The sequence below is a fragment of the Mobula hypostoma genome, chromosome 2 (genome assembly GCF_963921235.1).
Source record: "Mobula hypostoma chromosome 2, sMobHyp1.1, whole genome shotgun sequence".
Taxonomy (NCBI): domain Eukaryota; kingdom Metazoa; phylum Chordata; class Chondrichthyes; order Myliobatiformes; family Myliobatidae; genus Mobula; species Mobula hypostoma.
The window spans coordinates 109,666,882-109,684,599 of NC_086098.1; the positions used below are offsets into that span (position 1 = coordinate 109,666,882).

Genomic DNA, 17,718 nt, shown 5'->3' on the forward strand with positions numbered 1-17,718 from the left:
GAGATAGACCTGTGTCATGACATGATCCAAATGCCAAAGTTGGAAATAACAACTCACACTTTACTGGGGTCATAGGCACATATGGATGTGGAACGATGGATAACAATACTTGACAAAGTGGTCCTGCAATTTACAACGGGTTTACCAGTGTAGAGGAGGCCCCAATGGCAGCATCAAACATAATAGGCGACCCTAGTGGATTCACAGGTGAAGTGTTGCCTCACCTAAAGGACTGTTTGGGGCCCTGAGTGGAGTTGAGGAAGGAGGTAAATAGGCAGGCATAGCACTTTGGCCGCTTACAGGATGGAGATTAATGGGAAGGGACAAATGGACAAAGGAATCACGGAGGGAGCAATTCCTGTGGAAAGCAGGGGAAGGTAAAGATGTGTTTGGTGGTAGGATCACTTTGGAGAAGGTGGAATAATGTGTTGGATGCAGAGGCTTATGACATGGTAGATAAGAACATGAGGAACTCTATCACTGTTAAGACGGTGGGAAGATGGGTTGAGGGAGGATGTCCAGGAAATTGAGGAGCTGCGAGAGAGGGCAGCATCAATGGCAGAGGAAACTCCATTCTTTGAAGAAGCAGGATATCTCTGATGTCCTGGAAAGGAAAACCTCATCCTATAAACAGAAGTGGTGGAGACAAAGGAACTGAGAAAAGGGTATAGCACTTTGTTACATGAGACAGAGTGGGAAGAAGTATAGTCGAGATAACCATGGGAATTGGTAGGTTTATAAAATATGTCAGTAGACTGCTTGGCTCCAGATATGGAGACAGAGATTGAGAAAGGGGATGGAGATGTCAAAAATGGACCAAGTGAATTTAAGGGCAGGGTAGAAGTTGGAGCCAAAGTTGATGAAATTGACGAGCTCAGCATGAAGCACCACCAATATAGTTGTCAATGTAATGCAGGAAGAGTTGGGGAGCACTGCGGGAAAGGCTTAGAACATAAGACTGTTCTATGTAGCCAACGAAAAGGCAGGCATAGTTGGGGCCCATGGCTACCCCTCAAGTCTGGAGAAAGTGGGAGGAGCCGAAGGAAAAATTGTTGAGGGCAAGGACCAGTTCTGCCAGAAGAAGGAGGGTGGTAGTGGAGGGGAACTGGTTGGTTCTTTTATTGAGAAAGAAGCGAGGAGCTTTAAGGCCTTCTTTTTGGAGAATAGAAGTATATAGGGACAGGACATCCATGGAGAAAATGAGGCAGTCAGGGCCAGGAAATTGAAACTTAGTGAGGAGATAGCATGAGAAGTGTTGCGGATGAAGGTGGAAAGGAATTGAAACAAGAGGGATATAATGGAGTCGAGATATGAGGATACGAGCAGGCAGACACAATGGGCCTACCCAAATAGTTAGGTTTGTAGCAAATAAAATGATAGGATTACAAGGGACTATCTGAATAGCACATTGCCATTTGCAGCGCGAGTTCAAATCCAACAAGGGCAGCTCGAGTTAACCAGCCTTATTAACAAAGGCAAAATTATACCATCTCCCACAATGGCATTGATGTGGATAAAATGATGCCCTGCAAATATTTTCAAAGAACTAGAAATCTCCTTCATTGCTTGCCTGGCCTGTAACTATCAGCTAATCCACTGCTGAAACCTCTGTTCATGTATGTTTTGTTGTTCCTTTCCGTGGCTTGTGGCCCATCGGGTGAAACTCAGCTGTTTCTTTAGTATTTTTGTCTTTTTTTTTTAATATAAGGCCGAGTTGCTAGCTGAATGTTCAACCCAGCACGGACAGAAAGCGTGTAAGGAGCCGGCTGGATTCCAACCCCGGACCACGTGCCTCAAAGTCCAGTGAGGATGCCACTACACCACCGGCCTATGTATGTTTTACCTCCAGATCATCCTGGTGTCTTCCCATCTAATCACTTCTTGAGCTCATCAAAAGTTCTGCAGCCTGCACCTTACCTCACACAAGGTCCCAGCATACATCTAAGCTGACTGAGTCAGAAAACATTTGTTTTAAATTTATTGTCTTTTTTAATTCTAACTACAACTCCCTTCATTCCCAAGAGCTATCTGTACTGTTCTACTTCTGATATTCTGCTTATTCTCAAATTTTATTTCATCTCATAATGGTGACGGAAACCTCTCCAGCACTTTCGTTCCGGATAATCTTTACAGTATTCCTTTAACTAAACCTTCAGTCACATTTTCTAAAAAGTCCTTTTGTGGCTTGGCATCATAACTACTTTGATAACTCCTGTGAAGCACCTTAAACTGCCCTGCTAGATTAAAGGAATGCAAGCTGTTGCTGTGGCAGTTTCTACTGCTGATATCAATCAACAATGTTTCTTTGTTAGATAATGCAGTATATTTACAATGCTTCCAGCTCACCCATCAGATAGTTGTTCAGCCTGCCCAACTTCAGATCCCATAAATGGACAGTTTAGGCCATGACCTGTAGCCACCATGTATGTCAACTTCTCAAACAGACAAATCTTAAAAAAAACTTCAACTCAAGCAACTATGTGATACAGTGATAGCAAAACAACAGGGAGAAGATTTATTTAGAGATTTTGACCCATGAGGTGGCTGCATTCATTAGATTAAATTGTGCTTTACATTTGGTTAATGAACACAGGTACAGGTCTCCCCCGCCATCCGAAGGTAGAGAGTTCCTATGAAACGGTTCCTAAGCCGAAACGTCGTAAAGCGAAGAAGCAATTACCATTTATTTATATGGGAAAATCTTGTGAGCGTTCGCAGACCCAGAAATAACCTACCAAATCATGTCAAATAACACATAAAACCTAAAATAACAGTAACATATAGTAAAAGCAGGAATGATATGATAAATACACAACCTATATAAAGTAGAAATACTTTTCCACAATTATTACTGCACTGTTCTCCGTAGCAAAAATCTGACGCAAGCGCCATCGGCAGAAAATCTCACTCAAGTGCCGTCGGCAGAAAATCTCACACAAGCACTGTTGGCAAAAACACGGCGCAAGCACTCTCCAGTAACCTTTAAGCTATGAAGCTGCCAAATCATACCAAATAACACATAAAAATACACAGCCGATATAAAGTAGAAATAATGTATGTACAGTGTAGTATCACTTACTGGAATCGGGAAGGCAGCGCAGAGCACACTGATGATGGTGTGTTAGACTGAGTCGTCGCAGGTTGGCTGGTGCAATGGCCCCCACCCTCCAGGCCACCGACTGATACACTGCAGCGAGGCACGCAGGAGTCCAGCAGTAGTCAGGGGGCACACAGCACATCTTTAAGAAAAAAGCCGAAATAAACATGCTAATTAATTAGGTGCCGCCTGGCACGTAATTGTCAGCCCAGATCAGTGCCAATTTCCGACTGTGTCGTCTATGATCTGGGCCGACAATTACGTGTCGGGCGGCACCTAATTAATTAGCATGTTTATTTCGGCTTTTTTTTTTAAAGATGTGCTGTGTGCCTCCCGGCTTCCGCTGCATTCTCCGTAAATCGGCACAGTATCTGTCCGCGGCCTGGGTGTTGGGGTGGTGGGACACTGGGGTGTCACCTCATCGTCCCTTTCCTTTAGGGCAGGCAGGTCATCTTCTCCTATGACTGCCCGCCTCGATGTTGAAGGTCAAGGTTTGTCGTCTGCTGTGCCTGATGTGGAAGGCTTGCTTGACTGCTGAGCCTCGCGCATTTTTTCTATCACACAGTTCTTTGTAAGGACTCAAACCATCTTGCAAATATCTCCTAAACCTACATACCCTTTCAAAATTAGAGTCGTACTTTATCATTGCAGTGAAAATCTCATGTAGTTGCTTCACTTTCACTACTGCATTCGGTTTCGATTGTTATCCTTTCCTCTTCCAATTGCATCAGCTCTTCATCTATCAGTTCTTGGTCATGGGATGCCAAAACCTTTTCAACATCATTTTCGTCAGCTTCCACAAGCCAAACTCACTTAGTCCTTACTTCGTTCACCACGATTGAAACACTTAATTATGTCTAGTTTTACGCCAAGTGTAACAGTTTTCCGATACCATAGAACTCATCTTGCAAACGGCTGCTCACAGACATGTGTTTAAGCAATGCCGGCGAGAATGTCGCTCTGAACCCGGGGGAGAGCGGCTGCTTGGGGCGCGTGCTGCCTTTTATCGGTCGCTGATTTTTTTCGTGCGCTGAATTTTTTATCGCGCGCTGATTTTTTTTTTGTAAGAGTGAAAATACCTTCTGAAAGCGAAAACAGAGTACTAATGTAGGTCTTTCGTAACAGTGAGGTTTCGTAAAGCGAACGTTCGAAAAACGGGGGAAACCTGTACCAGTCATACAAGTACAGGAATCTCAAAGGTGGAGGAGCTTCAGCACATGCAGTGACAAAGGAATTTGCTGCGTGAATGGATGAAAGACTTTAATAATGATAGAGAAACTGATTACAGTGTTGAATAGTAAAGGTGAAAAACTAGAAAACAAAAGGAACATGTGAGTTTTACATCCCATACTTGCTAGAACAGACTGAAATCCATGATAACCGAAAAGTGCATGATACAAATCACAAACTGGCCAATGACACAATTCTGAGAAACTTCCTGAAGGAAGCTTTAAAAGGTCACCTCTTCCAGCAAGTGGCATGGGAAGGGACTTTCCATTATGTCAGCCACCTGTTGTATTGCTTTCAGCACTGTTGCCCACCAGTACTGGGGGAAATAGTAACACCAGACAGAATGGAACAGCTTTCTCAAGGGCAATTAAGCATGGTCATTAAATAATAGTGTTCCTGGCACTAGTTAAATACCTGGAATTAATTTTAACAATCCAGAATAGAATTTAGCTGTTTCTGCAAGCTACCAAGTTTGAAGCAATTAACCACAACAAATGCACAATCACAACATCTAAAAACAGGCAAGGACAACATGAAGATAAAAACAAATTGCTGGTAGAACTCAAGTGAGTCATGCCTCCATGACAAATATGTCTACACAACCTCTGAATACCCACCATATCAAATGGAACCATACACATTTTCATACAAACCCAGAGGCCTGGCTACAATAAATTAATGCAAGAAAAAAGAACAGGAAATAAATCATTCTGACGAAATAATATATATTAAGAACATATGGCAAAAAAGAAGTCTGAAATTTAAAAAAAACACGAAATACTCAGCAGGTCGGCAGCAACAGGAGGGAAAGTTAATATTTCAGATTGATATGACTTTTTATTGGAATTATGCAAGGTAAGAAAAGGAAACATTTAATGTTGCAAAGGCGAAAGTAGGGAACAAAGGACCTACATCCTATCACACATTCCAGGAAAAGATGGATGACAGTTTTATTGGCACAGCAGATTCTGTCCCTTAACACTGATTTGTCTGAAGGTTGTGTAAATAGAGGAAGAGAATTAAAAATTTCAGAGAGTAAGTAACATTATTGAAATAATAAAGTGTAGAACACAGCAGGTTGATGGAAATCAAAGAGAATGCTGCAAATGCCCTGCGGGTCAATCCAAATCTTTGGAGAGAGAATATTGAGTAAATCCAGGAAAACCTTATAAAAGAAATACAGTATGGTTCACAGAGACAACTGGGTTGAGAATTGTCGTATTAAACATTTACATCAGTTTAAATATTTTAAAATCATAAACTATTAACTCCAACATGTTCATTACATTTTCATTGTTACAAACCCACTGAAATAAAATATTTTAAAATTATCAATAAAATATGGCTGAAAAAACAGACTTATTCAGCTTTGAATGTATGATTTGCAAAGTATGTGTGCAGTACCAATTTTCTATATTTGAAGTAGCTAAATGTTTTCTTATATTATACTTTATGTACACCACAAAAATAGTGTTTTGCAGACAGCAGTATTAACTAAAGATCCATCAAATATATGCTACAACTAAAAGCTTAGAAACAAAATTTCACACCACACAAGTTTCCCTATCTTTTGATACAATTAACTTCAACTTTGTAAATGAATAAACAAATTACCAGTCATGATTCATTTTTTTCTACATTAGTCATATTTCCAGCATATTATAATTTAAAATGTACGATCTTCAACTAAATCCAAATTGGTTGGAGTCATAGACAGATACAAGAGGTATTGTTTGTAAAAGGCCCTTTTGCCCCATTGATTCATGCTGACCAAGATGTCCCACTCAAGCATCCGCCAATAACCTAAACTCTAATAATCCATGTATCTGTCTTACTGTTTTTTAAATGTTGTTACAGTATCTGCCTCAACCACTTCCTTTAGCATCTAATTTCACATAGATTACACACTCTATGTAAAAGGGTGGCCTTTCAACTTCCTTCTAGTTCTGGATTCCCCGCATGATTTTACATACCTCTATAAAAATTACCTCTCAATCTTTCTACACTCTAAGGAATAAAGTCTTAGCCTGTCCAACCTCTCCCTATAGCTTAGCTCCTCAAGTCCTAGCATCATCCTTGTAAATCTTCTCTGCATTCCTTCCAGTTTATTAACATCTTTTGCAGGTAAGCAAAGTTGAACACAGTACTCCAAGTGTAGCCTCATGCACCATAAGCTCATTTTTACATTCAATGCCCTAGCTTATAAAGGCTAGCATGCACAGAGTCTTCTTCACCACCCCATCTACCCATGACAATACTCCCCAGGGCTGTATCATTCATTGTCACAGTCCTCTCTAGATTTGACACTCCAAAATACAACCCCTCACACATATCCAAATTAAACGCCATCTGCCATTCTCGGCTGACCAACAGCCCCTGTAATTTCTGATAACCTTCTTCATTACCCACTATACTACCTATTTCAGGTGTCATCTGCAAGCTTAGTAACCATGACTTGTATATTCTTATCCAAATCATTGACATAGATGGCAACGACCAATGAGCCACACACCAACCCCTGAGGCACACCACTAGTCATGGGTCTCCATTCTTAGAAACAACCTTCTACCATCATGCTCTGCTGTGTATCCAATTAGCCAGCTCACCCAAGATCCCATGTGATCAGGACAGCCAATCATGTGGAACCTTCTCAAAGGCCTCTCTGAGGAGTTTTAACTAATACTATAAAATTAAAACAAAAATTCATATCTGCAATTTGTCATAGAATATTTTACCACATAATTTGTTTTAGCCTTAAGTACAATTTTCTTTTAACATAATTTATCCTCTATTACATTTTTTATTAATTAGATAACATTAACTCTTGTGGATCCAGATCTGCTTTAAGCGAAACAGCAGAAAGTAGGTACCTAGGAAGTTGCAGAGTAAGGATCTAAACTGCAGTTCATCTCATCAGTGGAATACACAGACATTGCTTTGTAAAACTGAGAAATCATTACCTACAACCACTATCAAAGAAATTTGAATGTTGACCAGTAGGGGTGCAGTAAACAGAAATCACAAACTGGCTGTTTAGAAATAAAGCAGTGCTGAGAAGCCACATGACTTGAGATTTACAAAGAAACACTTCAACACATTTTGAGAGAAACATTCTCCCAGATCTCCCACAGAAATCCCAACAATTTTGCAAAGCTACTGGCCAGACATTTACATTTGCAAGTGTGGACACTTAGAACATTTGGGTGAAACTAAAAGTGCAACTTCCTCAAAGTTGATTGCTGGGAATTACCAAATGCCTTCTTTTGTTGGCACAAACTTCCAGTTATCCTCAATAGCTATTGAATTTGCACCAGTTTAGATCTGGTACATGTTTATTAATCCTATCCATATGAAGAATGTGAAGGAGACAGGCATATTCAATTTACACTCAATGGCCACTTTATTGGGTACACCTGCTCATTAATGCAAATACCCAATCAGCCAGTCACGTGGCAACAACTCAATGCATTCATAATCAAAAGGCTCAGTTGCTCAGAACAAACATCAGAAGGGGGAAGAAATATAATCTAGGTGACTTTCATCATGGAATGATAGTTGTTGCCAGACAGGATGATTTGAGTATCTCAGAAACAGCTGATCTCCTAGGATTTTCATGTAGTGTTGACAGCTTACAGTGAATGGTGTGAAAAACAAAAGATACCCATTGAATGGCAATGCTGTGGGTGAAAATGCCTTGTTAATGTGAGATCAGACTGGTTCAAGCTGACAGGAAGGTGACAAGAACCCAAATAACCAAGTGTTACAGCAGTGGTATGCATAAGAGCATCTCTGAATGCACAACACATCAAACCTTAAAGTGGATGGGCTACAGCAGCAGAAGACCACAAACATACACTGAGGCCCTTTTTATTAGATACAAGAGGTACCTACTAAAGTGTCTACTGAGTGTATGAGTGTTTAAGTATATGATTTCAATGTTTAATAGTCTTTGGATATGTCTGAAGCATTCACAAACATTCATCTCTAAAGTTTCTCAAAACTGGGATTACTGTGAACATAGTACTTGAGGCAATTTTGAAGACTTTGTAACTTGCAAATAGCAAAGCTGTGCTCTGTTCAAGAGGTAATCAATCAACTGAAATTCAGCTGGAGATAGGAACTAGCTTAAGGGGGAGGTGAAATGCAAACCTGGACAGCATGCTGCTCGATACAAGATCTGAACCCACTGTTTGCAACTTTCAAAAATGCTGGAAAGTTTAATTTGTGATACATTTTCAATTCTAAACTAATTAATACAGGAACAAGATCATTAGTAGAGAAATTTAAGGCTAATATAAAAGATTTTTCATTTAAAAAGTGTGAGCATAATCAGTCCAGAAAAAAAATTTTCAATGGAACACTGAAGCTCCATAATGGATATTGAGAAAATACAATTTCTCTTTAAGTGTATGAACAGAATTTGCATTTCTTTGTATCCGTATTACAGCTGAACGTGGTGGTGTAACTTCAATGCAAAATTATCTATTATTTTCTTTAAAATGTTCAATAACAATGAAACTAGAAAAAAAACTTGACAAAGATAGAGTTACTACTTAGACAAAAATAGCCTTGGTTGGTTATCGATTTTATATTAAGCTGCTTAGCCCCAGCTGTAACTGACCACAGATTTCTCAAACCAGTCAGCACACCTGGGACTCTATCAGAAATAGTACATATTACGATATAAAAGCTCCTTACTTGCCTTAAATAGCTGGCAAATGCAGAGAATTGTTGTGTGTGTGTGCAATTTTCATATTATGAAATATGCCATTGAATCAAAGAACAAAAATCATTTAATACTATTTATCGATTCATCTTAAAATGAACAGTTCAGCTATCCCATCAGCAGCCCCCGTAATGATAAGTGTTTGACAAATCATACGAGCTGCTGTCAAATACACAAGGTTTCTTCTTTAAAACTCTGAACGATTCCAAATGATCATAATTGCTAAGGAGTGCCAAGGTACAGCAAGAGTACACACAAAAATTCTGATGTTTGGATGATGCATTCTAATGATTTCCAGTATTTTTAGTTTCTCTTCAAAGGAAATTAATTAGATTCAACATTGGCTTCCAGGGAGAAGCCAAAGAGTGGCAGCAGTTGGTTGTTTCTCTGACTGAAGGCCTGTGTAGTGGTGTGCTATGCGGATTGGTGCTGGGTCTATCTATATTAATGATTTAAATGGCAATATCATAAACTGAATCATCAAATCTGTGGATGACACCAAGTTTGGGGACATAGTGGACAGCAAGGAAGGCTTTCTAAGCTTGCAGTGGGATATGGACCAGCTGGGAAAATGGTGTGAAAAATGGCACATGGAATTTAATGGACACAACTGTGAAGTGAAGGATTTTGGAAGGACAAACCAGTGAATGGCAGGGCGCTGTGAAGTATGGTAGAACAAAGGGACCTGGGAATACAGATGCATAATTCCTTGAAAGTGACATCGCAGATAGATATATAGGTTCATAAGGAGAGTCATTGACACATGGGCTTTCATAAATCAAGGCACTGAATACCTTGAAGTTGAACTGTGAACAGATTTTGGGATGTTATATTGAAGTTGTATAAGACATGGGCGAGGTTTGAAAGAGTACAGAGAAAATTTACAAGGATGAGATATAGGAACAGGCTGAATAGTTCATACTTTATTCATTGGAGCACAAGGGAATGAGGGGAGATCATTAACAGATATACAAAATTATGAGGTGTGTAGATAGGGTGAATGTTTGCAGGCTTTTTCCCCTCGGGTTGGATAAGACTAGTACTAGTTCAGAGTTTTAGGGTGAAAGGTAAGATATTTAAGGGAAGCTGAGGGGAGAGTTCTTCACTAAGATTGTGGTGCAAATGTAGAATGAGCTGCTGGGGAAGGAAGATGTTTGTTTGGAAAGGTACATGAGAGAAGCTGTGGTCCTGATGTAGGTAGATGGGACGAGGCTGAAGACCAGGCTAGTATGGACTAGATGAGCTGAAGGGACTGTTTATGTACTGTAATACTCTATGACTCGATGTATGTGTTAAGAATCCGTTTCCCAGATTCCTAGACACTTTAATTCAAGCTCCACTTGAGAAGTTTTACACAACATTTTACACAATAGGAAGTAATTCTATTTGGACATGTCCTCATTTCCATTGTGTTTTATATTATTTATTAATTTAATTTCATAAATTAGCTGTAATCAACTGAAAGGGAATAAGTGAACACGATGCATTGGATACCATGCACAGGATCTCCAAAGTCTCCTAGATAATACAAGCTATTTGCCCATTACATTTACCATTATCACATTTATTCTAATGTAGGAATATTTACACAAGTAACTACAGCTTGTGTTTCATCTGTATCTACAGTGGCATGCAAAGGTTTAGGCACCCCTGGTCAAAATTTCTGTTACTGTGAATAGCTAAGCAAGTAAAAGGTGAACTGATTTCCAAAAGGCATAAAGTTAAAGATGAACACATTTCTTTACTATTTTAAGCAAGAAAACTTTTATTTCCATCTTTTACAGTTTCAAAAGAACAAAAAAGGAAAAGGGCCTGAAGCAAAAGTTTGGGCACCCTGCATGGTAGTACTTAGTAACATCCCCTTTGGCAAGTATCACAGCTTGTAAACGCTTTCTGTAGCCAGCTAAGAGTCTTTCAATTCTTGTTTGTGGGATTTTCGCCCATTCTTCCTTGCAAAAGGCTTCTATTTCTGTGAGATTCTTGGGCCGTCTTGTATGCACTGCTCTTTTGAGGTCTATCCACAGATTTTTGATGATGTTTAGGTCGGGGGACTGTGGCAAAACCTTCAGTTTGTGCCTCTTGAGGTAGTCCATTGTGGATTTTGAAGTGTGTTTATGATCATTATCCTGTTTTAAAAGCCATCCTCTTTTCATCTTCGGCTTCTTTACAGACGGTGTGATGTTTGCTTCCAGAATTTGCTGGTATTTAATTGAATTCATTCTTCCCTCTAACAGTAAATGTTCCCTGTGCCACTGGCTGCAACACAAGCCCAAAGCATGATTGATCCACCCCCGTGCTTAACAGTTGGAGTGGTGTTCTTTTCATGAAATTCTGCACCCTTTTTTCTCCAAACATACCTTTGTGCATTGCGGCCAAAAAGTTCTATTTTAACTTCATCAGTCCACAGGACTTGTTTCCAAAATGCATCAAGCTTGTTTAGATGTTCCTCTGAATTTTTTGAATAGAACTTTTTGGCTGCAAAAAAGTTGAATCTGAAATTAAAACTTATGCAGAAATACAGTAAAGTTTTTTTAAACAAAATTTTTAATATAGTTTATCCTTTCACTGCTGCATTAATAAGTTACTTCAGTAATGTGAAGGAACTACCAGTTAGTAGAAAGTGGAAATATTATGAACAAATTTGAATTTTGGATAGGCAATTGGCACAGTTCAAGAGGGAATTATGAAAACAGGAGGAAAGGTGTGCTGTGCTGAGATCATTGTGATTCTGAAACAGGATACAGATTGAGTGACAGTAAATAGACTTTAACATGAGAAAGCATGAGGTAATGCACTTTGGTAAATGGAAGCAAAAGGTGGATTATTATCAAGAAGGAGAAAGAATGCTGATGACTGATGTTCAGAGGGAATTCATTATTCTAAATCTGAATTTTTTTTAAAAAGTCAACAGGTTAAGAAGCCAAACAGTATGGATTGTCCTATCAAAAAAGGCTAGACAGTTTGTTTGGCTCTACATTCTTTGGAGTTTAGAAAAGATGAAGGGTAACCTTACTCAAACATACAGAATCACTGGAGGTCTCAACAGACTAGATGTTGGTATGTTTTCACATATAACAGAGTCAAGAACAAGGGGAGATAACTACAGTGAAGTGTTAATTCATTAAACTCCAGATGCATGGACATTTCCTCTCTCACAGACTGGTGAATCTCTGGAGCTCTCTGTCTCCTGTGGGTGTTGGAGACCAGATCATTGGCAAGACTCATGGTGGAGATGGCTAAATATTTTAAAGATTGAATATAGCGGGGCAAGCTCGAAGGACCTGGTGGCTCCTCTTCTTGTGCTCTTGGAAGAAAGGTAATAATAAGATTGTTTAAACTGTAACACAAACTAAACTAATGGATGAATGGAATATACCAAGGACAGAAAGAACAGAGTATGTGGGAAGACCTCATGTCCTGTATCTCCTGAACAATTTTCCGAGCCCCCGCTGGTCAGGGTCAACCATGGATGTTGCGAGCTAGCTGTCTAGATTTCCAAGCCTGGGAGGTACAGTGTGGAGAGCAAGCTGTTGCCCGTGTAAGCAGTTCCCCCTTTCCTCGCAGCGGATGAACCCAAAGGAATGGCAGAAAACAATACAGCTTTCACCAGCAGCGTTGCAGGAGACGCCAGTCAGCGTTGAACTCAACGTAAGACTGCCTTAAGAACTCCAGTTCCGGATTTCCCCCTTGGGGTTTACTCCCCGGAGGTTTGAGATCAGAGTTTTCCTTCTCCTCGATGAACTGCCAATCACGCCTGACGAGTCTCATCTGCCCGAAGCGACTGTAACCCGCCATTGCTCCGTCTCCTGTCGGTAGAAACGGTCCCGCCAGGCTTAGTAGCTAAACCACACGTAAAGGCCAGGAACTGGACTTGGTTGTCAGAGGCTATTTAAGTTCCTTAAGGTTGTTATAGTGGGGGCAAGCTCCCCCTATGTATTAAATGCCCCAAATGGCATGCGCCTCAAATAACCTCAGACCAATTATACAGACGCACAAACAGGTGATCCAGAATGTTACTATGCAGTTCACTAGCCTGTGAACAGTTTACTCCGGTGCGATGAGATCAAGTGGCAGCATCCTTGCTAACACTTGACACCTCTCCCTCACCGATTGACCTCATCGACGTTTAACTGAATGAAACCAGGGCTCAATGACAGCGCTAAGGTACAGTCAGAGCCCATGTGCAGAAATGGACCCCGATGATACAGAGGATACCACGGGCCTCCCTGAGCCGGCCTGGGGAAGGAGTGGCCGTACTTCGCTCGGTGCCAATCGGAACCTGACCGGCTTATTACACTGAGCCACCTCAATGGCAGGAGTAGAGGAGGACAGATCCCCAGAAGTTGAGTAGCCCCTACCCGGAATCTACTCTTTTGGGAAACGGGGACCCTGCAGCCAATGTTTTTTTTAAAAGATGTCACTCACTCACCCGGGTTCCTTAGGTTGTACTGACCCTCCATATTGATGCTGCTGACGTCTGCACCTCACCCGCGAGCTCTCGCGAGATGATTATGGCGTCACACAGCCTAACCCCGCCCTCGGCCTGGGGCGACTGGCTTCACGCACCAATCCGGTGCTCCCTAGTGGGGACAAATGGCAGCCACATTGATCGCGCCTCCACTTCACCCCACCCATCCAAATGGAGCCGGCGGGCACCACATCAACTGAGCTGACGCTGTCTTCCAAAGACACCGCCCCGGGAGGGGTAGTGCTTGGCCTATTCGGGCGTGGCTGACGACGAGCTGGCTGTTAACCGAGGCCGCACCCCCTTCCTGCCGCTTTCCTCCAATAAAGAGCGAACGCCCGGGCTGTCAGCAGGTTCCAGAGTGGTACGGCTTGGTTACGTCCTCATCATCTGGCATCTTGTCAACCCAACAATAGGGCCACTGTCAGTCATAATGAGTGACTGGTAATATATTTTGATGCCTCGTTTCAAAAAGATACACTACCTGTCTGCTGAGTTCCTCCAGTATTTTGTGTGTGTTGCCTGGTTTTCCAGCACCTTGCAGGGTTCCTGGTATTTGTGCTACGCTACATATTACTCTACTTCATTCACCCACACAAGATTTTCAGATGACGAGAAATAGACAATTACCGTAACTTAAATTTGCCTAAAAGTCGCGTTGGGACCATCCAACCCCAAAAGATCGTTGGTCACTTTAGAACTAATTTTAGTATTAAACTGGCAAGGAACAACACGCGTAATAAGCTTATGAATATTTTTAAAAACATTTTATCGGGTTATGCTACTCCGAGGCTTAATCTAACGTGTTTAACATAAGGATAATCTTCTGTTTTATCATATTTTGTGAGCCTTCTTATCGGAAAAAAAGTTGTTTTCCTTTAAGGAGGGGGAGGTAAAATAAACAAAAAAGAATCCAATGTGATTTTGTTCATTTAGTGTTTCGCGTACTTGCCTTGCAATTGTGACTTCAATCAGACTTTACATTTTCACCTTGAAAGAGGTTGACGTCTTTAACCTAAATATCGATCTGGTACATTGAATTTGTATGAGTTCCATGGTTGTACATTTAGAAAGTTTTCAACATATAATGCTTCTCAGAATGGTATTGATAAATTGAAACCATTAAAATTCTAGCACACTCTATCATGACATTGTATCTACATTTATTTTTCAAAAACAATATAAAACAGTATTTTCTTACTAATATTATCAATGTTAGCCTTCATGAAATATAGTACTGCAATTTCAAATATAGTGCCCAATCTAGCGGCAGCAATGTAGATAGTCAGGAAAATAAATATCACCATTTAAATTGAATCAAATGTCTCTGTTCTACTTACAGTTCAAAGACGAGCATGTTTAAAATCAGTAAATGTCTGTGGAGCATGGGAAGTTGAAACAGCAAAACTGCAAAGTGCAAGAATGTGAGAGAAATCAGGAATACAAATGAAATTCAGCAAGGAAAACAGGAGGTGCTCAAGTAGCAACTTGAACCTGCTCTGCCATTCAACAACAACTTGGCTGGTTTGTCATCTTACTTCGTACGTCCAACTTTGTTTTTTATTCCCTTAATGGCTTTGATTAAGGTAAATCTCACAGAATCAGATTTAAAATGAATACTTAGTGTTTTGTCAGAGAGAAGTCCAAATTTCTCTATAAATGACAAAATGAAGCAAGAGAGAGAAGCTTTCTCAGTACTCTGCAATGTAGGATTTCAGGAAAGAAACATTAGGCCATGTTAGAATGTAAGCTACTGAAGGGAGAGAGGAAGCAAACATGAAAGCCTGAAAAGTGACATTGGGACTAAAACACACCAGGAAATCTTATCTACAAGAACCATGTGCAGAGGCCAACACCGATGAAGCAAGCAAGTAAAATTTGAAAACTGTAAAAAGGGAGTGAATGGAAATGTTAGAGGAAGAAAAGTAATGAGAAGGGGACATCAGATGTAGGGAAACAAAGAATAAAGTATCAACATCACAAAACAAGTTTTTCACATTTTTCCACCAACAAAATTCAGGGGAAAAAGCAAGGGAGGCCATGACTTTTGAAGATGATTAAATCAATTTAAATTGTTTAACTTCTCTGGCAAGTGTGAAGCTACACATGAATGTGCATTTAGGAAAGGAATTTGGAAGAGGAATGTGATTCCAATTACTCTATGTATAGGACATACATAATGGCATACCACTTTCCTTATTGTTTTATGAGTTGTTACTTTAATACAAAATACCATGCAAAATACTTTTCTTCTGTCCAACAAACTCTACTACTCTGTTATGTGTACATATAGAAATATTGATTGGTTGAGATGTATCTTCCATAATGGTTGACGACAGAATTAAACTTTGGGAGGTTCATAAAAATGTTTTATTGCTCGAGCTTTGTAAATCTGATGTACTATAGAGTTACTTTGGGAAAGAAACAGAAGAAAATGAGAAGGAAATGAAGAACTGAATCTAAGAGCAGAAGATTTAAGAGTAATCTGTCATATTATGTGAAATTATCAACCCAAGTCAGTTAACAAAGAAAGCTGTAATATATTTAATTATATTAAATTATTTTTTCCAGTAAGTTGCTACAATTTCAGCAGCTCAGCATAAAATAGCCATTCCATTTGTTTGCTATTAGAAATGTATTTGTAATATATATGGTTAAATATGATAAATACTGATTTTAGCATGTGCTAAAGAAAAATATACCTTTTACAAAGTGCTTGCGTACTCTATTGGAGTTAATGTCCTGAGCATCATCTTCATTCATGTCAGTGCATTGGCATCACAGTTTAGCTACTGAACGTGCTACTAGAAACAGTGTATATGGCAGACATTATGACAAATGCCTGGGTGTGCCACTGGGGGTTACCAGTTTGTTTCTCTGCAGTCCTCTATGCTGCTTGCGGCACCTCAGCATGGTCGTGCGAACCTCAAAAATCTCATGAATAGCTTTGCGGAAACAGTGAAAATTGTAGTCAATCAAACCTGCAGTGTAAAAAAAAGAAAACAAAAAGTAAACTAGTAAATGCCAAAAAGGCATTATTCACAAACCTTCAAACTGTTTAACAGCAGGGCTTTGTCAGCTGCACAATGGGTTCAAGTGTTAATTCTCCATTAATGACGCATGATGGACCAAAGTATTTCCTACACTCTGTTTTTAGTAAATTATTTCTGGCTCATTCAAACTGTGCTAAATGATGTGATTTATTATTGGAATTCACCCACCATGTTAAAGCTGGCTTCAAAGATAAAGCTGATGTTTAAAGATCTGCACAACACAACTACAGAACCAGTGGGTAGAAAATCCCAAGTCCTGACAGCTCGTTGCTCTTAAAAGGTTCGGAGTCTGCTTTTCCCTCCAAAAAGTCTGCCTGAGCTGCTGAATATTAACAACATTTCATGTCTATATTCCTGACTTCCAGTATTTTCCTTTAGTTAAAGAGTCAACATGGTTTAGGTTTAAATGATTACCTTAAAGCCAGGAATTGCATGACCATGGTACAACAGAAATGCCATGCACAAATGGTAAGTGCCCATGCTGAATGTGTCATTAAGAAAATAGAGCAAAGCTTGTATTTTCCCAAATATAATGCAAAGGAAATCAAAGATTAAGTTACATAGTAATATCCCATATTACAGGAACAGCAGTCAACAAATATGAGAACCTGTCTATGTGCTATTCATGGAAAGGGATTCTTTTACAGTAATTTTTTGTAAGTATTTTGTCAGGTAAGCATTTACTGTGGTCATAGGCGGAGTGTAGTACAGCCGTCCCATAACAAATGCAAAGTAAACTGACCCTAGGTGGGATCCTACTATGCTCCTCTCAAAATTTTGTGATGAAAACACGCAATAATTACCTTTGCGTTCAAAACTTTCTTCCCTAAGAAAACAAACTAGACCAAGAAATTTTGTTACTTCTTTGAGATACAAAACAGTCGTGTTGTTCAGCTTTATGATTGCCACAGATTCTTTGTCATACGTACTTCCTCCACCGAATTCTCGAAGCCTGGGAAAAGAACGTAAAGAATGACTTCCTTGGAATGACTAGCAGTATTATGCTACCTTGCATAGATGCTTGCACCTTAATTGAATTCAGATTTCTGGTATCAACGAGCTTTTGCCTGATAAACTGCAGGGGAAGTGGAAGTGGTCACAGCACAGTCAAGTTAAAAATAAATCTGTTGATCCTTTAACCAATGTA

General features: G+C 39.9%; 2 protein-coding genes across 2 annotated transcripts in view; both read right to left on the bottom strand.

Moving 5' to 3' along the window:
* The window catches only part of ube2j1 (ubiquitin-conjugating enzyme E2, J1), a 38,275-nt gene extending 24,630 nt beyond the window's left edge, over positions 1–13,645 (bottom strand). Inside the window, exon 1 of the mRNA XM_063040371.1 lies at positions 13,483–13,645. Within this exon, the coding sequence (XP_062896441.1) occupies positions 13,483–13,513 (31 nt within the window). The 5' untranslated portion in view covers positions 13,514–13,645. The remainder of the gene's footprint in view (positions 1–13,482) is intronic.
* A 2,402-nt stretch (positions 13,646–16,047) lies between these two features.
* The window catches only part of LOC134342355 (ras-related GTP-binding protein D-like), a 34,250-nt gene continuing 32,579 nt past the window's right edge, over positions 16,048–17,718 (bottom strand). The window contains exons 6-7 of the mRNA XM_063040369.1: positions 17,375–17,523; positions 16,048–16,499 (exon numbers count right to left, since the gene is read on the bottom strand). Of these exons, the coding sequence (XP_062896439.1) occupies positions 16,348–16,499; positions 17,375–17,523 (301 nt within the window). The 3' untranslated portion in view covers positions 16,048–16,347. The remainder of the gene's footprint in view (positions 16,500–17,374; positions 17,524–17,718) is intronic.